General features: G+C 41.6%; 1 protein-coding gene across 2 annotated transcripts in view; it reads right to left on the bottom strand.

Annotated features, from left to right (window-relative positions):
- The window catches only part of DDHD1 (DDHD domain containing 1), an 84030-nt gene extending 57530 nt beyond the window's left edge, over positions 1-26500 (bottom strand). Inside the window, exons 1-4 of one of the 2 annotated variants that reach the window (XM_024205478.2) lie at positions 26333-26500; positions 18483-18584; positions 11737-11865; positions 7750-7897 (exon numbers count right to left, since the gene is read on the bottom strand). In XM_024205478.2, the coding sequence (XP_024061246.1) occupies positions 7750-7897; positions 11737-11865; positions 18483-18584; positions 26333-26486 (533 nt within the window). In that variant the 5' untranslated portion in view covers positions 26487-26500. The remainder of the gene's footprint in view (positions 1-7749; positions 7898-11736; positions 11866-18482; positions 18585-26332) is intronic. The other variant, XM_024205477.1, reaches the window with a different exon arrangement.
- Positions 26501-27814: the final 1314 nt, after the last annotated feature.

The raw sequence follows: 27814 nt of genomic DNA, 5'->3' as shown, positions 1-27814 counted from the left end.
AGATTGAAGTTCCATGATGGGGTAGAGCCTTGTGTTTCAGGTTAAAGACCCTAGAGGAAGCATTTAGTGGTAAGGTGAACAAAGATTGAGAACTCATCCACATCGTGATGGAACACTGTGATTGCCATGAGGTGTACTCTGATCGAGCTCGAGAGATCAGATTTTTTGAGTTCCAGTATGTAATCCAGCACCATTGGTAAAGGAGAAGTAGTGGCCATCGTTTGCTTATTTTGGCACCATGCATGGAATCTCTTCCATTTGCGCAGGTAGGTACACCATCTAGCAGACCTTCTGCTGTTTAAAAGAATGTCCTTTACCTCCTCTGTGTGGGGAGTTACATTGAGTCTGCCTGGTAGGTGCCGGCAGAGAGAGACACGGAAAACCCCAAAATGACAAGCTTACAGGTGTTCACTGACAGAGATAGCCAAGTGCTCAACAACAACCCCTTATATGGGAACAATGGTCATGAACGAGGGTAAACAAACAGGAGCAGGGAATTTAGCAGGGAAATTAGAGGGCAATTATTGGGCCGAGACCAGAACTGCCCACCTGGGGATGGGGAGGGCTGATGATTACAATAAAGGGGAAATGCAAAAGGATCTCGGTGTTCTCTCCTCGGGATGTGGGGGAGGTAAACGGGTGGTACAGCTATGCTTCTGCAGGGTGTAGTTGAGCTTCTGCTACAATAAACCGAGCCGTAACGGAAGATATTGGATAAAAGTAATAATTAATACATTTATGTTATGGGAAAATGTGAGAAAGAATGGCCCAGAGCAGACCCCAGATTTGGCCTGACCATTAGAAAGAAATACGCCTCTCAGCCTGCTGAGTCTGTGCTAACTGAAATATGCCTGTCAGTTTACAAGGTCTGTGTTAATTGTAGAAGCACATCCTGAGACAAAAAGTCTGTTCTAAAGTGATAAGATTACCATTAAGGACAGTTGCTGTTACAACTGTTTTCCTGAACTCAGGAATAAGATCTGTTAACCCCCCACTCTTGTATTTTTATCTTGCTTGCTTTTCTTTTCATATGTAACAAATGGTATGAATAGGTTTATTGGAGTCTGTCATGCCCCAATGATTTTAGAATGGTTATGTTAAAGAATGAATAGGTAATAAAATATAGATGTGATAGGAAAAATGCTAAGTGAAATAGAGTGTGATTGCGGTTGTATGTTTGGATGGGTAATAAAAGGTTGAGGTGCCAGCCTTAGAATCATAATAAATGATACCACATCTGGAGGAGGAAAAACCAACTACCCTCCGACAGGACCGTTTGGCCAAAGAATGTGCTGGGCGAGATAACCCGATAACCCTGAGGGCACACCAGAATCCACCCCCAACAGCCCCAAGGACAGGGGGATCGAAGAACCAAAGAGCAAGATAACAACAAACCGTCATTGCTGTGCCATCTGCATGATTGATTATCACTTCAAATGTGAGAACAGCATGACAAGGCAAACCCCATAGACTTGTATGAGGATGGATCCCTATAAAGACAGACTCTAAAGACTGAGGACTTTGGGTCCTTATCATGCGTATGACCTTGGCTAAAAGGGGGGGTTGGGGGAAAAGCGTACAATAGATGTGCATCCCATTTGAAGAGAAAAGCATCGCCTAGAGAACGGGGTCCCAGTCCTGCTCTGGGGCAAAAGTATGGGCATTTGGCATTCTGGGTTGTTGCAAAGAGGTCTCTATTGGGAACTCCCAGTGTCTGAATATGCTCTGTAGTACCCTGATGTTCATTTCCCACTAGTGGTCATGAGAAATTTTTCTGCTCAGTGCATCTGCAGTAGTGTTTTCGCATCCTGGTAGGTAGGAAGCTGAGATGTCGATATTGTGGTGGATGCACCAGTTCCATAGTAGCATGGCTTCTGTGCATAGGGAGTGTGGCCTTATCAGTTTATATAAAACATACAAAGCGACATTGTCTTTTCCTGATCATGGCTATGAAGTGTGAGCATTCATTGCGGACTGCCTGCATCTCCAGTAGGTTTATGTGTTGTGTGATTACAATGGGGACCAGCAGCCTTGGATCGTGTGGTTGTGCAGATGTGCTCTCCAACCTAGCAGAGAAGCGTCCGATGTGAGTATCATTGATGGAGGGGTCTGTGCAAAGGTCGTGTGGTTGAGTCCACCAATATAGAGAATTTTTTTAGTGTGGTTGGCATTGTAAGACGCTTGTTTGTGTGTGTCTGGGTGGAATATACACTGTCCTGAGCCAGTCTTGCAGGCATTACGTGCAGTCGGAGTGTTTGACAACAAATGTCATTGCTGACATATGGCCTAACAGTTGGAGGCAGGTCCTGGCCGATGTCTATAGGCTGGTTTGCATTGTGATGATTAGATTGACTAGAGTGGTAAACTTGTGAAAGGGAAGAGAAGCTGTAGCTTCCAGAGAGTCGAGGTAGGCACCGATTAACTCATCTCTGCCCCGGTGTGAATGTTGATTTTTGTTATTTGTAGACCTAGCTGTGTGAAGAGAGCTACTGTCTTTTGGGTAGCTTTTAGTGCCTCTTCTTGAGTCAATGCTTTGAGCAGGCAATCATCCAGACAGGGGAATATTATGACCACTTGTCTGCAGAGGTGGGTTGCCACCCCATAGACTTTTGAGAATACCTATGGAGCAGAGGATAATCCAAAGGGGAGTACTTTGTACTGGAAATGATCTGTTCTCAGAACAAACCTCCCTGTGTGAGGGATGTATCATTATGTGGAAATCTGCATCCTGGAGGTCAAGGGCCAAGAACCAGTCCCCTCATTCTGGTGCTGGAATTATCATTGCTAGTGTGACCATCCTAAAATCGCTGAGTCTTCACAAATTTGTTGAATCTTCTTAAGTCAAGAATGGGCCTCCAACCTCGTTTTTTTTCTAGGTTAGAAAGTAATGGGAGTAGAAACCCTTCCCTCTGTGTTGTGTTGGTACTGGTTCTGCTGCTCTTAGAGGCATTTGCGATGGTTTACCTCCCGTCGTCATAGATGTTCATGAGAAGGGTCCCTGAAGAGGGACGGAGAGGGAAGTATACTGGATGGAATATCCAGTCTCGATTTCTAATACCCATTTGTCTGATGTGATCATAGAATATCATAGAATATCAGGGTTGGAAGGGACCTCAAGAGGTCATCTAGTCCAACTCCCTAGTGATGTTTCGTCACATTGGATGAAATGGAGTCAGACGGTCTCTGAATGGATGGATGGTGTCGGATGGGCCCAGCAACAGAAAAAGTGGGAGATGTCTCTGGTCCTCAACCAAACCCTGAAAACTGTTGTTTAGAAGGAGGTTGTTAGGACATTGAGGGCTGGAACGGGAGCAGTATCTCCAGGGTATCTGCAATCGGCTTAAACAGTTCCTGGAACGGTTTAAAGTCATTCCCCATTGTGGATGGGGGCAAGGTAGAAGATGAAATATTTGCAGCTGGTGTGACTTCCTGATCCAAAGTCTCCTCCAATTCCGCGACTGCCTCTTCCGGAGGTTCTGAAGGTATGGGTACAGAGGATGATGTGGAATGCCTTGACCTCTCCCTGAGTGGATTGGGAGGCTTAGGATAGTGTTGGCAGTATGCCGCCCATGGGTCCCAGTAAGGCCACTGTGGTGGAAATGGCATAGGTGGGGCATCCATGGACGTCTGTACCATCCTTGAGTTTCAGGTCTGGGTGGTATTCATGGTACTCTGGTGGAGCTGGTCTGGTAGCTGGGTGAACAGGCAAGGAATAATGGGAGGAGTAGATATACTCTTCATCATCATCCACGTCGCTGGATAAACGAGGAGCTGATCTGGGTGGTGTGGTAAGCTGGCACGGTACCGAGCGTGCTGGAGTAAGGTCAGTACTGAGGAGTGGAGATTCTGGTGCTGAGGAGACCAGAAGATCTTTATGGCAGAGAAATTGGAGAGCATCAGTACCGATGAGTGTTGTCGTCAGTGGTACCGATGCCTTTACTGCGATTGTCGGTGACAAGGGTCGTGCACTATGCGCTGTGGAGGCAGAAGGTGGTGCCATAGACTGCGATGCCATAGACTGTAGCCCAGCGGCTCGGTTTCACATGTTTGAGCAGCTCCAGCAGTACTGAGGCAAGGATGGTAGGTTTCCCTGTAGTGCCTTTTTCTGAGTCAGCCCACTTAGGGTCTTTGGTTCACATGATACCCGTGATAATGGATGGTCCCGCTACCTCAGAGTGGACAGTCTTGGTGCAGTTGGTCCGTGATCCTGGACACAGAGACTTCTCCATCATGAGGAGTTTTAGCAGTAGGTCCCTTGCTCTCCTGGCATGAGCCTTGAGATTGTAGCAGTGGGAGCACTTTTATGGTATGTGTGTCTTGCCAAGGCAGCGGACACACTGGGAGTGCCCATCAGACACCAGGATTGAAGATCGGCAAGTGAGGCAACGTTTAATACTCGGGGAGCTGGGCGTGCCCCTTAGTATAGGGTTTTTCCTGTGAGGGTAACTATACTATACTATACTAAGGGGTATCTGAAATAACAAACTTAAATTCCTAAGAATTTTATTTTAAAGAAAGAATAAATGGGGAAGAGGTACGGTATTAAACTATTAACTAACTAACTAGTGTTCTAAAGTTAAGCTAGACTAAATATAAAGTTCAGAGGCACTGCCAAATGTTCCGTCTCAAGCCAAGGGCGGTAGAGAAGGAAATGAGGGAGGGTTGGTCGCACAGCACTATGTAACTGCCTGAGACAGTGCGAGACGGGGACAGCACATGTGTGACCCAGTCAGGCACGGCTACTAAAAATCTCCAATTACAAATGCAGGGGTGCAGATTCACCTAAAGTGGAGCACCCAAAGGGACACTCCTCGAAGAAGAATCTAAGGTTTCATATGCGTTGCTTTGGAGATTAGCCCTGTCATTTTATCAAGGGATCCTGGTCTCTGCCCCTTTGTTTTACATTACTTGCTCTTGAACTTTTAACATGTAGGAGCAGGAAAGCACTAGAAGAGAATCAGGCTATGTCTACACTACAAATTACTTCAGTATAATTTACATCACCGAGGGGTGTGAATAATCCACACCCCTGAATGATGTAAATTATGCCAATCTAAGCATCAGTGTGGACAGCGCTACGTTGGCAGGAGAACTTCTCTCGCTGACATAGCTACCGCCTTTCACAGAGGCAGGAGTTATTAAGCAGACAGTAGAACTGTCTCCCGTCAGCTTAGAGTGTCTTCAGCAGAAGCGCTACAGCGACGTAGCTGCATCAGTGCAGAAGCACCGCTATAGCTGCTGTAGTGTAGACCGTCTCAGACCAGCACATTGCTGCTGTAAGACGACAACTTTTATCTTCTACAATAGTTGAAATAAAAAGGTTTACTTGGTTTATGTGACTAGTACAGCAAGAAATCTAATCTATCCTAAGAAAACACGACAGAGTTGAATGATAATTTAAGTTAGCTGAACACTTAGATAATATACCAGTCCACTTCATAACTACAGCAATAGAGTTACTGATGCATCAGCACTGGATCTAGATTTTATTGAAGAATCTAAATGAAGGTTTACATAGTAGCTATCATTTATGAAGTCAGGTAAAAATATAGAACCCAATGCTGCACATACTTTCACATGTAATATTCTTGTTAGTAGTTACACTGACTTTTGTGAAAACATCAGTGGAACTACTCATATGATTCAAGTTACTCACATGTGCCAAACTGTTTGCAGAATCACGTCCATAACCTGAACCATCATCAGAAGTTTTTAAGAACTGGTTAAACAAACACCTGTCAGGGATGGTCTCTGGGTATATTTAATCCTGCCTCAGTGCAGGGGGCTGGTCTCCTCTTGAGGTCCCTTCCAGCCTTATCTTTCCATGATTTTATGATTCTATGAAATGAAATTTCAGGTATCTAAAAAGGTGTCATAAGGAGGAGGGAGAAAACTTGTTCACCTTAGCCTCTAAGGATAGAGCAAGAAGCAATGGGCTTAAACTACAGCAAGGGAGGTTTAGGTTGGACATTAGGAAAAAGTTCCTAACTGTCAGGGTGGTTAAACACTGGAATAAATTGCCTAGGGAGGTTGTGGAATCTCCATCTCTGGAGATATTTAAGAGTAGGTTAGATAAATGTCTATCAGGGATGGTCTAGACTGTATATGGTCCTGCCATGAGGGCAGGGGACTGGACTCGATGACCTCTTGAGGTCCCTTCCAGTCCTAGAATCTATGAATCTATGAAATTATTAAATCTTTACCATCAGTGTACCTGACAAATAGATAAATATAGTTTAGCACCTCAACACCAAGACTCCACAACAAATCCTCTGTTGTCTAGCAAAAAAATAAACAAACGTTTGTCGGGCATGAGTTCTCTGAGTCCCAAGCATGGCTCTTCCCTACTCCCAACAGCCCTCTGGCATGGTGGTAACCTGGCCTCTGGAGAACAAGTGACTTCCTGTGCACTCCCATGCCCCATCAGCTCAAACTCGATTAAAAAATTATATCAGGGCATGCTAGCTAGGACTATTAGACTGGCTAGGAAAACAAATTTTAAGGCTTCTGCTATTACATTTTAATTATCAAACTAGCTCTTTAAACTAAATGAAAACATTTAATAAGCAAACCAATCTTACACGCACCTCCTAAAAAGACGTATCTACTCAGATCTCACTAGGACACATCAGTATTTTATTGAGCTGCCACACAAGACAAAATAAAAACTGGATTTTCATTCTTAGAATGGATGAGGCACAACATACTCAGATGATCAAGTACACTTTTTTAAGAGCCAAAATGCTGATAACTCTCTTCCAGTAGATGATTTTAGGATCAGCCTTCATAGACCAGTGAAGAGTCATGAGCTTGGCTATCATACACCATAGCAAGTATGACTGTCAATGAGTGTGTGTATATATTTTATCGTCTTCACAAATTCATAACATTCACTTGTCAGTCTCATCAAAAGATGTTTATGGAAAGGTTTGGTGGTCATTAGTAAGCTTTGGATACGTGTTTCTCTTTCCAGTAGATCTCTATGCAGAATAAGTCAACCTCCACTCATACTTAAATAATCTTGGCCTTCTACTGTCAGAGTGACAATAGCCAGACTGACTCCTCATATTCCTTCTCCCCTCCAAGATACCTTTAAACTCACCTACTGTTCTGCCAGTCAAGGACAAGATGATATTCACTCTGATTTGAAGCAAGGGAACACCTCTCCTCACCTGACCAAGTGAGCCACTGACCACCAGTCCTAGAAATCCTCTGCCCTGCCCCCATATGGTGAAGGGTACTGGCCAGGACTAAAACAAACTAAAGGCCATGTCTGTATGTACAGCGCTGCAGCAGTGCAGTGTGTCTGAGGAAGACGCTCTATGCAGACAGGCGAGAAAAAAAACCCATCTCTGCAAGCGGCATAAGCTATGTCGGTGGGAGAAGCGCTCCTGATGGCATAGCGCTGTGCACATGAACACTTATGCCGGCGTAACTTATGTCGCTCAGGGGGAGGAATATTTACACCCGAGCGACATACGTTTTGCTGACATAGGCTGCAGTGCAGACATAGCCTTAAAATCTTGTGCTTCTTCCAGGCACTGCTCTAACTAGGCACAAAAGTTTAAACTTTAAGGTGAAAAAAAGCAATGAACATTGGCGCATCCACACTATCAAAATAAATGGCCCCAGAAAAAGGTATGTCTTACACTGAAGACTAGGCTGTCATTTATAAGCTACCTGAATAATGTCAGCAGAGTCTTCATATTGACTTCAGAGTCACTACTGTACATATAATAAAGCACTCACATAGCTGTGTTTTTGATGATTCTTCCTTGGTCCATTTTCTGCCCAATACCATGCACAACAAACACTATGTGAGTAGTTTGCGACGGCTTGTCTTCTAATGTAGCTTCTTCTACATAGCCTCTATGAAGCCTTGTCCCACTACTTGAAGCTGTAGGAAAAAAACAATTACCCTGGATCACAATTGTATTCCATGAAGAATGACACTTCCATATACACGGACAGAAGAGGCACCAGCTTCAAACCAGAACATTGCAAATTATATTTTGCAAATAAAATACATTTTCAAAAATCAGCATTCACAATGCTGAGATCTTCAAAGCGGCCTAAGGGATCTGGATAAACAATTTCCATGACCCCTATCAGCCACCTATGGATTTACATGTCATTTCCAGTGAGGATTTTGCTAATTTCATAGCTGTTTTGGAAAATAACTTTAAAGCAGCTGAACAATGCACTATCTATTTTGTAATACAGATAACTTTCTATACGCTTGAGTTATTAATCATTAAATTTTCTCACAGTTCCACAACACTCCTTCAGTGGTCAGTGTATATGTAAAGATTCTTGGCAAGTTTATTTCTAAACAATGGGTGAGAAAGCATCATCAGCTTGACTGAGACACAACTCCCTCTCTCATCCATGAGTAGAGCTGGCCCTAAAATTTCAATAGGACCATTTTCCATCAAAATTGAAACACTTGACATGATTTTGCTCATTTTGCTCACATTTTGTTTTAGAGGAAAACATAGAAGAATTCCTCTGAGAATGCTGAAATGTCTTGTTTCAACATTTCTGGAATGCAACTTTTCAATTTTTGTTTCACTATATAATATAAGATAAAAAATAAATCAAAATAAAACGAGATAAAAACATTTTGATCAATTTGAAACAATTTTTTCCCCAAAAACTTTTTTCAGAGAGAATTTCAAAATTTTGGGGATTTGTTCTGCATAGGAATGAAAACATTTCAAAATCTTGAAATCCTTTGTGAAACAAGTGTCTCATCAAGTGATCCTTCCCGTCACCCATTCCCAGCTTCTGGCAAAACCAACGCTAGGGACACCATCCCTGCCCATCCTGGCTAATAGCCATTGATGGATCTATCCGCCAGGAATTTATCTAGTTCTTTTTTGAACCCTGTTATAGCTTGGCCTTCATAACATCCTCTGGCAAGGAGTTCCACAGGTTGACTGTCGTTGTGTGAAGAAATACTTCCTTTTGTTTAAGCCTGCTGCCCATTAATTTCATTTGGTGACCCCTAGTTCTTGTGTTATGAGAAGGAGTAAATAACACTTCCTTATTTACTTTCTCCACACCAGTCATGATTTTATAGACCTCAATCATATCCCCCCCTTAGTTGTCTCTTTTCCAAGCTGAAAAGTCCCAGTCTTTTTAATTTTTCCTCATATGGAAGCTGTTCCATACCCCAATCATTTTTGTTGCCCTTTTCAGAACCTTTTCCAATTCTAATATTTCTTTTTTGAGATGGGGCGACCACATCCACACACAGTATTCAAGAGGTGGGCCCTGGAACTCTTCAAGCTCAGCCTATGGTCTGAAAAAATGCCTGAATTTTATTGCCAGCTGGATACATCACGGCTATTTCACCCTCAGCTTTTGGAAGATCTATGTCTTGTTTTGGGTATCAGACATTAATAAGCAGAGACATTAAAGTGGACTGAGTCTGTTTGTATAAAAAGGATTAGTTCCAATACAGTGAGTTATTTTAAGAATACATACTGGTCTCCCTTTTTGCTAGGACTTCTACACAAAAATCACATCTGATGCGATATGCAAGTTTCCTCTCCAGCCTCTGTTACACCATTTGTACCCATGGTGTCTTTATTCTGTGACTATCTCATAACAGCAACACATGCCCTTGGAATCTCAAAAGCCTCATTTATTCTAAATTTTTCTTTGAAGGGCTCTCAGCAGAGATGCTCCATTGCTTGCTTGCAATGGCAAAATTGCTGATTGGTTTTAGCTAACATGACCATATTATGCTGACCTTGTATGTTATATATGGGCTGCCTGCAAAGAGGTGGACGGACTGACTTTAAATTGACACAACTGATCTTTAAAATTATTAGTGGTGCTAGTGCTGGCTATATTTGACAACTGCTTCTACAGGCTAATACTGATGATTATCTACCATATCTTCCTCAACATTTTTAAAGATCACATTTTAAGCTTACAAGTGATGTGCTGGACTCTATGGTGTAGAACACAGACCCCTATAAAATCCAGCTCACTTTAATCACCTCACTTGTAAAAATACTTTGGGAGGAAAATATTTTGGGACTATAACCTCCCCTTCTAATCCATTTCAGCTACATATATGTGTGTGCATATAAGCAAGCCCCCTTCATTTGTTTCTAGGAGTTTGTATTTTAGCAGGGTATTTTACTATATTCCTGTATGTAGTTTTCTTTTGTTGTACAATGTCGTGTGGTATGGAAACAGGGCAGGAGCTGCTCCTGTGTTCCCTCCACAGGAGGCAAGGAGAGGCCGGGGAGATAGGATTGGAAGAGTCTATAACCACTTGAGCACACTCTCTGGGCCTTGCAGAACCTGGAACTGAACCTGTTATTCCTCAGTCTCAACAATCCTTTGCTGTCTAACAAATAGCTGTGAAACCAACTGGCCAAGTGTGTGTCCATCTCCCTCTTGGGGCAGGTCCATATAGAAGACAGAAGCCTTGCACCACTACCAGTTACTCCATCAGTTCAAGTGGTAGAGGATTGTGCTGTGAATCTGATTATCCCTGCTGATGGCCAGGTTGGGAGTCAATATAGTTCCATACTATATATTTTTAAAAAAATTATGAAATTACAGTAAAAAATTTACATTGGGATGGACAGACTGCTCATTGAATGGCAGATATGTTTATCCTCATCATTCAATGTGAGGCCCTATGCATTATTTACTGCACACCATCCAAAACCTGCACTTAGTACAGAATTATTTAATTTCCCCAAGAGTTTTTCTATGGTGATCTCAAAATAACATCTTAGTTCTTTACAAACATTAATGAACTATCTTCACAAACGCTGTGAGAGGTGGGGATATTATCATCCCAATGCTACACTCGGGGGACTGAGGCACAGAGATTAAGGCCAAAATCGTTAACTAGTTTTGGTTGCCCAATCGGAGATGCGTGGGGTCTGATTTTTCAGTGTTCTTAGCATTTTATAGCACTCTGTGTGTTCGGAGCAGAGCTCCCACTGTCCTGAATTGTAGTTAGGGATGCTCACCCCTTTTGTAAATCAGACCCCAGACACCCAGAAAATGAGGACACATGGTGGCCACCTGTGCACATTTTGGTTTAGGGACTTGCCCAGCATCATTAAGAACTCTGTGGCAGGGGCTGGGATAGAATCCAACTATCCAGGGCAGCATTCAACTGCCTTAACCTTTCTCTTTGTGCAATCCCCTGCCTCATTCACTACATATCTTTCAACTTCTGCAACAAAATGAGACAGGGTACTATGGACAAAAGCGTCCTTTGCTACATAACCCTTACTCATCACCAGAGCAGGTACATTCTGTGCAGTGAATGAGGCAGGGCTCCAGTGGCAAAAAACAGTATGTGATCATGTAATTAAAGACCATTGTAATGGTTGCATACTGGGGGGGTCAAATTAAGGTTGCACAGACAACATTAATTCTGGCATTTCTTAGCTTCGGAATGCTCGACTTTGTAACCTTAATGTACTTTAAGTTATATGAAACTATATCAGAGTTATTTGGTAATAAGCTGCAGTAAACCTGTTTTATTCTTAATTACAAATGTGCACGACAACCTAACAGCGCCTTTGAGTTATTCTCCCACCAGAGTGCAATCACAAAAATTAACTATGCATTAGACAAAAATTTCAAACTTGAAATTATGGATGGAACCTGGAATTTTCTTCTCATAGCATTAAGTAACAAACTATTAAAGCAATAATCTTTACAAAATTATTTACAAATGCTGAGAAGTATTACCTTTGGAAAATCCCAACTTTTGCGTAACAGTTCTTGCAATTTTAGATGTTGTTGCATCACTGTAAAGATACACTTCATCTACACTGTGCCAGTCCACGTGGTTGCGACTCAACTTGAAACTATGAACAGCTGTAGCAAAAAGGAACAAACCTTTAATTTAAAAGTGTTAACAAAATATGGCTTTAAAAAGCCAGGTAAGAGAGAGATGCACATAGGTATGACTGAACTCTAGATTTGAACTTAAGTCCATTTATAAAGGTAAATATTTCTTCTTACCTTTATATTTTGGATCTACCAGTCCATATCAATTGGGTAGTTCCTTTTGGGAATCCTCCCACACCCTTTTTTTTTGGAGGGGGGGGGGGAAGAGTAGGGAGGAGAGGCTCCCTAAGGGAGAATACCCTTAGCTGAAAGGAAAACATGAATGCTCTCTCTCTCTCTCTCTCACACACACACAAATTCTGCCAAACTGCCCAAGAGCAAAAAGAAAAATTGAGATCCACATCCACAAGGTGAAAGTGTTTGCTAAAAGCTGTACCACTGAGACACCAGGGGGGCTGAGGTGGATGCATCTCCCCAAATAATGCTTGAGTAAGTTGATGCAGTGGTAGGTGTACACTTGTGCTCATAATGTTACACTCATGCCATCTTTTTGTTCTGTTTGTAGAGCTCGTAGGCACTATGGGGTAATACAAACAAATAATAATGAACATTCTTTCCGGTCTCCATTACTAGCAATGAATGTTAACACATGCAGTCACTTTGGGGACCACATCGTACTAAGTTTATGAATGTTTTATGTATTTTGTGGGCCAGTGATTGTAAGCTACTCTATTGGGTGTGGGGGAGGGTTACCACTGTTCCTCCAAGAACTGAAAGGGTGGAAAGACTTAGGCTTATGAGGGCCCCATGAGATAGAAAACATACCAGGATCCACCTAAGCGTACAGAAAGCAATAGAAGTTCCTATATGCTTTCTCTGTAATGCTTTTAACCTAAGAATAAATTTATTTTGCTTTGTGAAAGCTGGTTGGTAATTAGTATACACCACTGCAACCCTTGGAGAAAGGTTAACCACAGTTGCTGGACCTGGGTCAGATCTGCTGGGGAAATCACAGTGAGATGCAGAGGGACTGCACCCTGAATCTGGAGAGGAAGAGAGACATGGGTCTCCTTCTGAGAGAGGAGACAGCCAGGAAGCTCAAAACCTTGATGAAGACTGAGGGGTTGAGGTGGTGATGGCAGCGGGGATCAAAGATACAGTTAACCCTGAAACTGGGACATATATAGTGGCAGTTATGACAGTGCGGAATTGCCAGTGAAGTGCCAACAGCAGCGAAAGCAAGTACTATAGAAGGGAAAAGCACAGAGAAAAGTCTCAGTCTTTTCAAGACTGGAACAGCGATAAGAGATGGTAAAATGAGTTATGAACAGCTGAAAAAAGGTTGTCTAATTGAGATATGCAGAGAAAGGCAACTCATCTCTGAAGAAAGGACAAAGGCATAACTAGTCAACTTGCTATACTCTGGAGGACCAGAAAAAAGAATGATGGTCTAGGGCAGTGGTGAGCAATCTGCGGTCCATCAGGGTAATCTGATTGCGCGCCGTGAGACATTTTGCTGATGTTGACCGTCTGCAGGCACGGCCTCCCACAGCTCCCAGTGGCTGCGGTTCGCCGTTCACAGCTAATGGGAGCTGCGGGAAGTGGCGGCCAGCACATCCCTGCGGCCTGCCGCTTCCCACAGCTCACATTGGCTGGGAACAGCGAACCGCGGCCACTGGGAGCTGCGGGGGGCTGTGCCTGTGGACGGTCAACGCCATCAAAATGTCTCACGGCGCGCAATCCGATTACCCTGATGGCTGAATGAGGCCCACAGGTTGCCCACCACTGGTCTAGGATCACAGAGAACATCCAGCCCACTGTCAGAGAGTCCAGCAGGCGGGGAAAATCTTGGAGACACTAGAAGGGATCAGGGAAGAGGCAGACAGAGACAGCAGCCATGTTCTATCCAGAACAAATGCATCACTTCAGCGGAGATACTGGACAGATCTACAGTTAGAGCAACAGAAGCTGGATGGGGACACAGTGTGTCTGGAAACCCAGCTGCTTGCTGGCAGGGAGAGAGAGAGAGAGAGAGCAGTCTGGGAGAAGCAGTATCAGCACAAGGGGGAGAGAAGGACAAGGAATGTCAACATGAGCTCGAAATGGAGAGACTGTGCCAGTAAAATACTGATCCAGTAGGTGGAACCAGACCCCATATACCCAGTGGATGGCACAGACTCCAAATTATTTCCTCACTTTAGAGAAGAGGATGATATGAATGTGCTTCCAAATCCTTTTGAAATGGGATATGAATTGAACAAGGTGGGACACAAGGACATGGTATGGGGTCTGGCTCTGCTACTGTCAGGGAAGGCCTTAGACACTTTCACCCATATGGACAGAGAGGGTGATAGAGATAATGGGCTCTATAAACAAGCTTTCTTGCAAAAGTTTAAATTGACCCCTCTCCCCCACGGGTACAGAAGTTCAGAAAAAGGGGATATGAACTATGATGAGGTTGCAACTTGGATTAGGGGATATATCAGAAAATGGAGAACTGGTTGTGAGGTTACCACATGCAAGTGATTGATTTCCTTGTCTACACCAGGGATTTAGACTATTGAGTAGGTACACAGAAGGGTGAAATCATAGTTAATTCCAGCCTAGACAAGGCTTTGGTCTTACAGTCCTATGCAAGGAAGCTACATTTTCTGGAGAGGCAAGAGCAATGGCCCTACACCAAACAAGAACGATTTCGCAATGTCATCAATCCTCAACCAAGAGCCTGGCCTGAACTCAGGCAAAGCAGGTTTTTTAGGACAGGTGAAGAGGTGTCCTCTGTTTCCTATTTGAGGCCACTGAAGAGGATTTCCTTCTGCTCTCATGAATTCATTCAGGGAAAGGTTGAATTATTATGCCTTGAACAATTACACTTCAGAGTTTAAGTCACTTACATTACAAGACCGCTACACAGAAATGAGCATTCATGTCCATTCCTGCTGTATGATTTTTGGTCTCATTGTCAGGGTATGTGAGTATGCCATCTGATGATAAATTAAGTCAGCACAAAGGGCAGCAATGAATTAAAAGAGGATGAAAACATACCCATGATACAAAACTGCTTTACAGACAAATAAGTGAAACTATATAGTTGCTCGGGATTGGTGGCTCCAAAGGACAGAAAAATAAGTTTTAGTTCTGAAACAGAAGCAGAAATATTTTTAAGTGGCAGAAAAACCAAAGAGGAGGTATGTGGATTTAGGGTGACCTTTGGCACGTGTAAAAGGCCACTTTATATAATCATTCAGTGGATTATTGAATGATACTTCCATTTAAAGTTAGCCACTGTAATCTCAAGACTCCATGCTCACTTTGTTTCTAAGAGCAGGGATGAGACCGTGTCCAAGGACCTCTGCTTGGAGTTGAGAAGGGAAAGGAGGGCTCCTTTCCCTTCTCAACTCCATACTTCTCCTTCATGACATCACAGAATTCCCTGTGTGGGGGCTGTGGCTCTGAGTTGGAAGGAGGTTAGGAGGACTGGGAACGGAGGCAGACAACTTTCCTAGGTATCTCTGTGAAATTCTTCCCTCCCCAAAATCCATGATCACAGTAGTGTATGTTTATTTCATACCAAGTCTGCAAGAACTGATGCTGCTTCCCGGTTCATGCTGTGGAACATCACACTGAAGTGAGTCTCTGGGGAAGCTGGGGATCAACTTGGAAACGTGGCCCCTGCAAATGCCATTATGTTCAGGTACTGTAGCAAGCTGGGATCTGGGTTAGGCAGCAGTGCAGTGGCAAGACACCTGTTGTGGAAGTTCCTTGCTTTTGGACAAATGGTGGCCTGGGCTGGCAGAATCCTTGACCTCTTCCTAGGACCAAACCCTGCCTTCCTAATGGCAGGATTCCACAGGAACTCCACAAGTTTCCACTAACCTACTTGGGTTATGGAGAATGGGGACCCCAACATTTACTGCTACATTATTCTCCGAAAAAGTATAGACTGAATGGCACCTTGTTTGCTTCCCAGCTGTCAAAGAGCAACTAAGAGCCACACACTAAGGGTGTCATAAGGAGGAGGGAGAAAACTTGTTCACCTTAGCCTCTAAGGATAAAACAAGAAGCAATGGGCTTAAACTGCAGCAAGGGAGGTTTAGGTTGGACATTAGGAAAAAGTTCCTGTCAGGGTAGTTAAACACTGGAATAAATTGCCTAAGGAGGTTGTGGAATCTCCATCTCTGGAGATATTTAAGAGTAGGTTAAATAAATGTCTACCAGGGATGGTCTAGACAGTATTTGGTCCTGCCATGCGGGCAGGGGACTGGACTCGATGACCTCTCGAGGTCCCTTCCAGTCCTAGAATCTATGAATCTATGTATTGTAAAAAGCAAGCAAAAAGTGCAACAATATTTCTCTGCATATTTAGCACTGGATATAAAAAACTAATGTTAAAGATTGGGGCCTATTTTCGCCATGAGCAGCATGTAGAACTACTACTGACATTCAGTAGAACTGTCTGAGTCCACCATGTGAGAATACAGTATATTACCTTATGTCTGTTGAGTTCAAAGTTAAATACTTTTTAAAACAAATATTTGAAAAGCATCTGCTCATCTTGCACTTGCTAACCAGAACCAAAGTAAAATTTATTGCTTTTTATTTCTTCTGTAAAAATCTACAAAAATCAATCCAGATAACTGCAATCCCTGAAGTGCTGTAGCAATTAATGTAACAATTGTGCAAAAAGGAAACCCGCTTTGGTCAGATCTAATATCCAAAGGAGAGGGACCCTTTAACAAATTTACTTTTAATTTTTATCTCTACATGTTCACACATTATATATTTATTTTTAAAAATGTTTCATTTTGGAAGTTTTGTGGATAATAGTAACACAGGCTTCATTATCAACCACATGCAACAAGGTGAAGGAGATGCAGATACGTTATGAAATCTAGAACCAAATTCTCCTCTTAAATACATGCATGATTTCCTAGTGACATCAGCAGGAGTTCCACAGTATAACCAGGAGTAACATCTGGCCATTTGTCTGGACAATTCTGAAGTCTTGATACATAAAATTGAGGCTAAAATCTCTGCTGATCTAAAATGCAGTTTTATTTTTAAAGAAACAAAAGCGTTGCCATTCAACCTAAAAAGACTATTGTTCTTAAGTAAATAGGGCTGTTCTAAATTGTTCACATTATTTACATTATACCTCAATTTATTCCTTGGCATATCAATTTGTCAGTGTCACAATATACCACTTTTAATTCAAATGCATTGAAGATCACACTTGCACGTTTGGGTAAACCAAGTGTTACTATTAGAGTTATATTTCTTGTATATAAGTAAAAATGCAGGACAACAGTACAATTATTAAATGATTACAGATTCAATCCCACAAAGATTTACTCGTGCTTTATTTTACATACTGCAAGTAATCCCAAAACACGTTTTGAAGTTAGAAAGGCCAACCTTTATGCTCCTCAGTTTCCCAATTTTTCACATGGGACTCCTTGTTTATCTTTGTAAAGAGCTTTGAGTCCCATCGATGAAAAGTGGTACACAAGAGCTAAATATGAACAGCTTGCTTTCAGAGATTTTCATTTTGGACTCAATTAAGGAAAATGCAATTAAAGAGGTCAGAGGGGCAATATTTTTATGTGCCAAATGATATAGTCTTTTGGGTGAGACATACTTAAACACATCTATATCCAGGGTCATCCAGATCTAGGCGAATACAGGGACAAGTCACAATAACGTCACAGCTACCATCTAAATTTAAACTGTAGGTCTAGGGTGGGATTTTCAAACTCACTCAGTATAGGGCTAACTCTGCTCCCCCTGAAGTCAACAGGATTTTACCATTGGCTTCAAAAGGAGCAGAAATAAGCCAATGCTGAGTGGGACTTTTGAAAACCTACCCCTAATCACTAACGGTTCTTAAGGATCCATCCTGTCTATGAAGTGCACTGATTTACATCATGTGAGTTCAATTACTTAAATTCCAAGTTTCTTTTTCTGAGGAATAATGTCCTGATCCCATGGGCAACAGCCTCCCCTTTCTCTTTCAATTGCCTGAAGCCTCACTTCAGATCAGTGCTGACTCCCATTGCAAAATATTAATTTAATAAAGAAAAGGAAAACATACATACAGTGCAACTAAGTGAAAAAACACACAGAAATCTACATTTTTAAAATGTCAAAAACAATTTAAAAAAAAGGAGAAACACACGATGAATGTTACACAAAAAAAGCGATCACACAAAAAAGCAACCTCTTAATTCTACCTAGTGTTTCTTTCCTTTAGCTCCTATTTCTTCTGACATAATTTATCTCTAGGTCACATCTACTTGTGATTGTAAGCTCTTTGGTGCAGGGACCCTGTCTCATTGACTGAAAAGCTCCATACATACCAACAGTGCTGCAAAAATAAATAATGCTTAAATTTTTCATAATTGTCATAAACACTGTAACGAAGTGTTAGCACATATATATTGTTAGTTTCTACTTTTCTCTAAGAGTCACAATGCTTCTACTTTTCCTCTAAGATTCAAAATGCTTTTTCTTCCCCTTCCGAGGGAAGATGACACAAGAACTGGAAGCACAGAGATCTAACACATTTCACTGAAATATACAAGCTACAATTTAAAGCTTCCTAAGCCGGGAGGAAACTACAAGAAAGAAATCTACAATTACTGTACCTTGGGAACGCTTTCGTTTAAGACATGCAGCATCTGTACTCTCCTTATTTCCTCTCCATTTGAACAGAGAAGGGAGGGAGAAGGGAGGGAGGTGGTAGACAACTAAAAGTAAAAACACTGAGCTTCAAAGTAAAATTTTAAAAAGGGGCATCATTTCTCTTTTCATTAGTATCATTATCACTGAAATGAATTGTCAGATTTGGAAAATCAAAAATACTGCAAGCACATAATTTCTTTTTTTTAAATGGATTTTGTAGCAAAAATGTCAATTCATCTTAGCCAAATGTTATTTCTTCAGTTCTCATAAACCAAACATTTATATCATCCTGGGTATGGCACATCTAACACCATCAGTAAAAGACAAACCATGCCACAATGTGATTATCAACTCACTCAGTGCCTTTGCATTAGCACGTACAAAAACAAAAAGTAGTACATTCGTGCAATGGGTAGTATGCAGGAATCTTAAAAGTAATCTGTAAACAATAAAAAAGTTAGTAGCTTTAAGGACAGCTGCTGGATGCCTCCCTCAGTAGTATGAGGATATGGTCATCGGAAGGTAGTTAGGCTAAAATATCCTACTGTTTTCCTATTTCGTAGGTCTGTAAACAGCTGCCTCTCAGAGTCATTCAGCCCAGCATACACTCTGCTTGAGATATCCCTTCCATTCTTGAACACTGAAGTTTTCTCATGGTGGTAAGGCAAGTCCATCATTTTTGTAAGGTTTTCAATAGTCTTGTTTCATTCCTTCTAGGATATAAAACAAGACTATTGAAAAGAAAACCCTGGGACTACTTTGCAACATTTGATGGCCTTACCTTACCCTCAAAGGGAGGCACCAGTGCTGTTCAGTTATGGAAGGGACACCCTGAGAGGAATGAAAGTTACGGTATCCCACCAGGCGGAAAGTTAGGTGATCTGGAAGAAACTGCTCTCACACACCTGTGAAACAGGAAAACAATAGGTACCTTAAAGGTCAGTTTTGATTAACTGCTATTGTACTTATTTGGGGCTTCCAGCAGCTAGTCTGAAAGTGAGGCTCTCCCCCAAAATTGACTGTGTAAAAATGGCATCTTCTTAACTCAGTACAACTGTTCTGTACGTATTCATTCAGTCATATCTTCTTTCTTTAGTGACTAAGGGCCAGCCTACATGGTATCTAAGTCCACACTAGCTGGGGCGTAAATTCTAATGCACAGTAGCGTGTTGTGCACTAATTAGTAGGTGTGGACCCTGCTAGCACACACTAAGGCTACATCCTCACTACGGGGGGGAGGGGGGGAGGGATCGATTTAAGATACGCAAATTCAGCTACGCTATTCGCATAGCTGAATTCGACGCATTGGAGCCGACTTACCCCGCTGTGAGGACGGCGGCAAATCGACCTCCGCGGCTCCCCCGTCGACGGCGCTTACTCCTACCTCCCCTGGTGGAGTACAAGCGTCGATTCGGGGATCGAATGTCGCGTCCCGACGAGACGCAATAATTCGATCCCCGAGAGATCGATTTCTACCCGCCGATTCAGGCGGGTAGTGTAGACGTAGCCTAAAAGTTCCCTACCACAGGTTAACTTAGTACTGCTTGAAACAGGACTACATTAACTTGCACTAAAGAACTTTTAGTGAGTGCCAGCAGGGTCCACATGGGCCAGCTAATGTGCTAGATGCTGGTGTGCACTAGAATTTACACCCCAGTTAGTGGGGACAAGCCTTAAGGAAGCTTTCCCTTTTATTAAAGAAACCTTTTAGCTCCAGAAAGCCAATATGGCTAAGAATATGTGATTAAATTCTGAGAGAATGAAATGGATTCTCTATTCTGGTTCCTGAATCAACAAAATCACTACATTCCAATTGAAGGGACAGGTAAAACTTCCACAACCCCACTAAAAACAATGGGCCTCATTCCTCCTTTCACGTAGATCAGTATAAACTGGGAGGAGATCCACCATGTGAAGAGAGTTACAGAAGTGTAAAGCTGATGTATGAGAGCAGAGAATCAAGCTCAAAAGGGCTGCACTTGTGTAACTGAAGAGAGAATTTGGTCTGCAGTCTGTCACTGCCTGATGATTATACACTAGTCAGGAAATGCCTGGTTTTACTTTCCCAGGTTGAATTTGTCAGGTTGGCAATTAATCAAAAAATCCTCCTTTAAAAAAATTAAAAAATTAGGGATGTCAAGCAATTAAAAATTAATTTTGATTAATCGCGCAATTAAAAAAGTTAATCGTGATTAATCGCGCTGTTAATAATAGAATACCATTTATTTAGATATTTTTGGATGTTTTCTACATTTTCAAAGATATTGATTTCAATTACAACACAGAATACAAAGTGTATGTACAGTACTCATTTCATATTATTTTTATTACAAATATTTGCACTATAAAAAACAAAAGAAATAGTATTTTTCAATTCCTCCATTGCAAGTACCGTAGTGCAATCTCTTTATCGTGAAAGTTAAATTTACAAATATTTAAGTAAGTAAAAAAAAAAAAAAAAAAACAACAACAAAAAACCCCCTGCATTCAAAAATAAAACAATATAAAACTTTAGAGCCTGCAACTCCACTCAATCCTACTTCTTGTTCAGCCAAGTTTGTTTACATTTGCAGGAGATAATGCTGCCTGCTTCTTGTTTACAGTGTCACCTGAAAGTGAGAAAAAAGTGTTCTCATGGCACTGTTGTAGCCGGCATCACAAGATATTTACGTGCCAAATGCCCTAAAGATTCATATGTTCCTTCATGCTTCAACCACCATTCCAGAGGACATGTCCATGCTGATTAAGGGTTCTGCTCGATAACAATCCAAAGCAGTGCAGACCGATGCATGCTCATTTTCAGCATCTGAGTCAGATGCCACCAGGAGAAGGTTGATTTTTTTTTTTTTGGTGGTTCGGGTTCTGTAGTTTCCGCATTGGGACTGTTGCTCTTTTAAGACTTCTGAAAGCATGCTCCACACCAAGTCCCTCTCAGATTTTGGAAGACACTTCAGATTCTTAAACCTTGGGTCGATGCTGTAGCTATCTTTAGAAATCTCACATTGGCACTTTCTTTGCGTTTTGTCAAATCTGCAATGAAAGTGTTCTTAAAGAAACAACATGTGCTGGGTCATCATCCGAGCCTGCTATAACATGAAATATATGGCAGAATGCAGGTAAAACAGAGCAGGGGACATATGATTCTCCCTCAAAGAATTCAGTCACAAATTTAATTAACGCATTATTTTTTTAACGAGTGTCATCAGAATGGAAGCATGTCCTCTGGAATGGTGACCAAAGCATGAAGGGGCATACAAATGTTTAGCATATCTGGCACGTAAATACTTGCAATGCCGGCTACAAAAGTGCCATGTGAACGCCTGTTCTCACTTGCAGGTGACGTAAATAATAAGCAGGCAGCATTATGTCCCGTAAATGTAAACAAACGTGTTTGTCTTCGCGATTGGCTGAAGAAGTAGGACTGAGTGGACTTGTAGGCTCTAAAGTTTTACATTGTTTTGCTTTTGAGTGCAGTTATGTATCAAAAAAATTTACATTTGTAAGTTGCACTTTCACAATAAAGAGATTGCACTATAGTACAGTAACTCCTCACTTAAAGTCGTCCTGGTTAATGCTGTTTTGTTGTTACGTTGCTGACCAATTAGGGAACATGCTCATTTAAAGTTGCCCAATGCTCCCTTATAACGTTATTTGGCAGCTGCCTGCTTTGTCCACTGCCTGCAGAAAGAGCAGTCCGTTGGAGCTAGCTAGTGGGGGCTTGGAATCAGGTTGGACTGGTAGCCCCTCTATCAGCAACCCGTGTGGCAGCCGGCCAGCAGGCTATCAATTGCTGGCAGTTCAGCTGTCCCTCCCCCCACTGCCATGTGCTCCTCCTGCCCTCTGCCTTGGAGCTGCTCTTGGGAGCCTCCTGCTTGCTGTGCGGGGTTGGGGTGGGGCAAGAGGAGGACTAATGTCAGGGTGTCCCCCTCCCCCCTGCTTACCCCATCTCCATAGAGCGGGGGGGGGGGGGGGGGACGGACGAACGACACACAACAGGGCTCAGGATGGAGGGAGCTTGCTGGCAGATGCTGTCTCAACTTGCTGATCTACTTAAAAAGGCAATGTACTTAGAGTGGGGTCAGCGTACGTAAAGGAGCAATGCACTCTCTCACACACACACATAGGGTGTGTGTGTCTGTCAGCAATGCTGTATTCCCTCCCTCCATTTGTGCTGCCTTGTAGAGTGTGAGGCTACATTAACAACATGTTAACGCTTGAGGGCTCAGCTGAGTGCTAGTTCATCATTTAGCAGTAAGGCATTCCCTGGGAAATATCCCACTCTCTTCCTCCCTCTGACTTCACTACCTCAACCATGCTTCACAATCATCATTGCTGTGTACGGCATTAAATTGTTTAAAACTTACTGTGTGTGTGTGTGTGTGTGTGTGTGTGTGTGTGTGTGTGTGTGTGTGTGTGTGTGTGTGTGTGTGTGTGTGTGTGTGTGTGTGTGTGTGTGAGAGAGAGAGAGAGAGAGTCTTTTGTCTGGTGAAAAAAATTTCCCTGGAAGCTAACCGCCCCGCCCCATTTACATTGATTCTTATGGGGAAATTGAATTCTCTTAACATCATTTTGCTTAAAGTCGCATTTTTCAGGCACGACTACAATGTTAAGCGAGGAGTTACTGTACTTGTATGAGGTGAATTGAAAAATACTATTTCTTTTATCATTTTTAAAGTGCAAATATTAGTAATAAAAATAATAATATAAAGTGAGCATTGTACACTTTGTATTGTGTTATAATTGAAATCAACATATTTGAAAATGTAGAAAAACATCCAAAAATATGTAATAAATTTCACTTGGTATTCTTTTGCTTAACAGTGTGATTAAAACTTCGATTAATCAGAGTAAATTTTTCTAATCATGATTAATTTTTTTGAGTTAATCGCGTGAGTTAACTGCGATTAATCAACAGCCCTAAAAAAATATTTCTGATCTGATCAATCTGATCTGGATTTACTGAGGCAAACAAACAAACAAGGTAGCCCACAATGCAATTTTTACAGAGTCAGTTATTGGAGTACAGCCGCATTTTAAACATGCAAGCGCATAACAAAAACAAATACGTAGTAAGTGAAGGTTTCCAACATGAAACTCACTCAATTTCAAAAAAAGTAAATTTCAAAATTCATTTAAATGAATAAGACCTATGCTAAACTGCCTCAGAGTGATTTTCAGAGTGATTTTCTGACCTACGAAGAAAGGTTGAAAAAAACGGGCTTGTTTAATCTGAAGAAGAGAAGATCGAAGGGGTACATGATAACTGTCTTAAAGTATATAAAAGATTGTTATCAAGAGGAGGGTGATAAATTGTTCTCCTTATCCACTAAGAACAGGATAAGAACTAACAAGCTTAAATTGCAGCAAGCAAGATTTAGGTTAGACATTAGGAAACGCTTCCTAACTGCAAGGGTATTTAAGCACTGGAACAAATACCTAGCAAGATTGTGGAATATCTGTCATTGGAGGTTTTTAAGAGCAGATAAGACAAACACCTATCAGGGATGGTCTACATAATACTTTGTCCTGCCTCAATACAGGGGGCTGGACTAGATGACCTACTGAGGTCCCTTCCAGTCTTACATTTCTGTGATTCTAATTTTATGAGGCTTAAGAAAGAAGAAAATCCCACCATGGGCAGGTTATTCCATTAGGGGGTTTCCTGCACTTCCCTCTAAAGCATCCAGTACTCGCCACTGCAAGAGACAGGACACCTGACTAATGGACTATACCCTGATCTAGCAAAGCAATTCTTACTTGCCCAAGACCTACCATTGATATGTCTTAAAGGTCCTGCATAATTCATGGTTATTTTCCTTGATGAGGGATTGGAATCCAGGATCAGAATTAAGGAAAGGGATAACTCGACTCAGGCTTTCTCCTCCTACAGAGTGGGACATTCCCCTGAAGGGAAAACACAGAACTAAGAAAGACACTGATATGAGAGTAATACTTGGGCTATGGCTCTAGGTATTATGCCCTTCACAACTGGTGCATATGGAACGCACTGCGATGACTTTCTGCACACAGCAAATACGAATACATTTGCTCTCCTTGGCACTTTTTTGGGGGTTCACATTTACTGGGATTATTCATGTCTAAAGAGAGAGCAGCATCACTTGGCATACACTTAAGCTGTGTGATTCTACTCCAAGTGCTGCACTGTGGGATTGCAGAAAAATGGAGTGAGAAACATCTGATAAGCTATTGGTTTATTTTCTGCAGAGGATCAGCTGGGCAATGGCAACAGAAGAGAAGATGAAATAGTAGAGAGGATGTGCCTCAATCACTAGAGTAAAGGATACCACAGGCTGTCCCAGGGTTTTCAAGCCAAATTAGGGAGAAAAAGTTGCCCCTAAAATGAAAGCAGTTAAAAGGAACTAAACTACTTCCTGTCTATAGGGAGGGAGGGGGATTTCTGCTCTGAAATTCTTCAGCCTACAGCCACCTTCTGCATATGGCTGGGGCCAGCTCCAATAGTATAATCTGGATTACTGATGTCTGGTATACAAACAATGTGCTTTTTTATACTATAGGTTAGTTTTTAAATATAGATTAATATTCCATAGTATATTTTGCGAAAGTAATTAAGTCTCACTATTCTGCTAATAAATCTTTGCTGAGAATTTAGGACTTCTGTTGCTGATTTGTTAGCATCAGCAAATTTCTATAGTGCTCTCAATAAACAGTACAGCTATGAGTGATAATTAGAGGTCTAGTCTACCATCAGTTAGTATTAATGAGAGCTACATATGAGCCTTGAGAAGATAAAAGACTGCTTATTGTAGCACACTATTATATCAATTGTAGCAGACGTATACAAAACATTTAATAAATTTACACACATAATACACCACTTTCCCAATTAACTACTCAGGGGAACACTTCCAAGCACAGGGCCGCTTTCGGTAATTTCTGTCCAAAGTATTTTTAAATGTATATTTAAAAAAAAAGTTTAACAGTAAAGTTGTCTTAATAAAAAAAATGAAATCTAAAGCGCTATTTAATTAATTTATATTTTGAATCTCCTGTAATTGCAGTCCTCGGTTTAATGGGAACTTGACAAATAGTGGCAAGCAAGGACAAAAACTAGAAAGTTAAGAATACTGAATTTTTGTTGTGCTGTACTTACCCAGAGCAACTGATTCTACTGCCTGTGGTAATTAGTTCAACAACAGTAATTTCAACAGTAAGCGGGGTGATCTTAAAAATGTGAAATCACTTTGACTCACAACCTTGAGAAACATCAGCTCAGTGTTTTCAGCCTGATCATTGAAATACAGGGATTTCCATCACAAAAGCAACACACAGAATTTAATAAAATTGCAAACTACGCTGATAAAGTCCTGTATTGAGCCAGAATGAAAAATGAAATATCTGATCTGTGAAAATGATGCTCCCTTCAGGTAGAATTAAGGTAATTGGCTGGACTTTTAGAGCCAGTTTAGACTGAGGTCATCAGCACTTTTCTTGGCCCATGGACAGAAAAGTTTAGTTTCAAGTGAGACTTTCAGATACAATAAAAAGCCACAACATGAAATGAGGCAAAATGGAGATATGACAAGAAATTCACCCACGAGTTTAGTTTTACATAGAATGCTGTGAATGGTACCATTTTTGTGATTCAGTAATAAATCCTAGAACCATCAAGCTACATTGAAAAATGGGAAAAGCAACCAGAGCAAATAATTGCTAGTCGCCATGCAAGATTACAGAATACACTAAACATTCATATTAATAGAAATCTGTTTCACAACCACAGTAATACAAATAAAGAATAATGGTATGAACAACAGTCCAGGCAATATCTTACCCTCTTTCCCATCTACAGGTTTTGATACTTCCATATCAAAGTTCTCTTGCATTTGTTGGCCTTTGAAACAACTGAGATGTTCTTGTTCTATTAGATTACTTTCTTCTTCTTCTAATGGCTGCCATGTACCATCAATAAACCACTGCCCACGCATTACAGGGATTTTATCCGTTTCTAAAAAGCAAACAGGAGGGATTTAGCATTCAACATACCAGAAATTGGCACTAAAGTAAAAGAATTCAAATTTTGTTATGTTTTGATGACAATCTAACTTCACGGTTGGAACCCTTAATGTGGTAATTACTGTTGACTTATTACTAAAAAGTAACTTTTCCTTTGGGGCCCAATTCAATATTTTTAAAATGGTCCAATTTACATGCTGGCAAGAAGGTGATTTTTAGGGATTTCTTCAGTATGGAAGCCAGAGATTCTATTAAAACATAAAACTGCATTCTCACTAAGGGCCAAATTTTTAGTCTCACTCCAGACTCTAAATCTGCATGAAACTATTTGTATTTACAAAATGAATAGCTGGGCATTCATCTTCCCCATTTGCACACAAAACATCAGAGGCCTGTGCTGAAAGTTTGCACCCAAGTGTATCCTTATAGTCATTTGTGGCTGTTGCCCAATGTAAGTGGAGGATCTGCAGGTAGCAATCTGCAACCCCTTCCCATTTGCAAGCTAATATTATATTCAAAGTGAAAAACTGGCACACTGTAGTCAGGGGTGTCACCATGAAGCGTTTCAGTGGAGGACAAAGGAGTTGGGGGAGAAGTGGGAAGCAAAAAGTGCATCTTCTCCCCCTCTCAAAATGAAGAGCTGGGACACTTTTACATAAAGGGCACAGTGGGAGAACAGTTTTTATTCCTTTGTGACCATTGTGCTGTTCGCTCCTAGTCCCAAATCATTCACCTCAAACCTCTCTTACCCTTTCATCACTCCTACACTCTCTCTCTTTTGGACACCTACACCTCCTCCATGTCCAGGCTCAGAACTCTTCCTCCTCCTACCTCACACCCACCAACATCAAGCTCCAACACCCTACTCTCCCTCTGTTCAGAACGCGCACACACACACTTGCTGGGAAGGGAAAAGCAGGAACAAAAGCATATTCTCTTTCCTCATGGCTCAACTGATGTAGTTCCACAAAAGCCTATATTCCTGGCTCGGTGCCTTCCATCTAATGTACTGCTGAGCCAGAAGTCCTTGGTGGAAGTCAGTTGTCCTGTAGTCTTGGGGTTCGAGCAGACCACGCCTCACCAGAAGTCCCTCAGAGGAACCAGGTGAGCCACTGATTTCTTACAAAGGTAGGCTCCAAAGAAAACAACTGGGGCATGCATAGCAGGTGTATATACAGCTAAACAAATTTAGACATGTTCTGTATGTCTGGGAGCTAAGAACTCTAGACAATGACAAGGAGTTCTTCAGAAAGAGACTAACAAAGAACATGGCTTCATTATTGAAAAGAGCCAGGCCCCC

The sequence above is a fragment of the Terrapene carolina genome, unplaced genomic scaffold (genome assembly GCF_002925995.2).
Source record: "Terrapene carolina triunguis isolate 2854851 unplaced genomic scaffold, T_m_triunguis-2.0 Scaffold189, whole genome shotgun sequence".
Taxonomy (NCBI): domain Eukaryota; kingdom Metazoa; phylum Chordata; order Testudines; family Emydidae; genus Terrapene; species Terrapene triunguis.
This window is presented reverse-complemented; position numbering and strand designations above follow the sequence as displayed.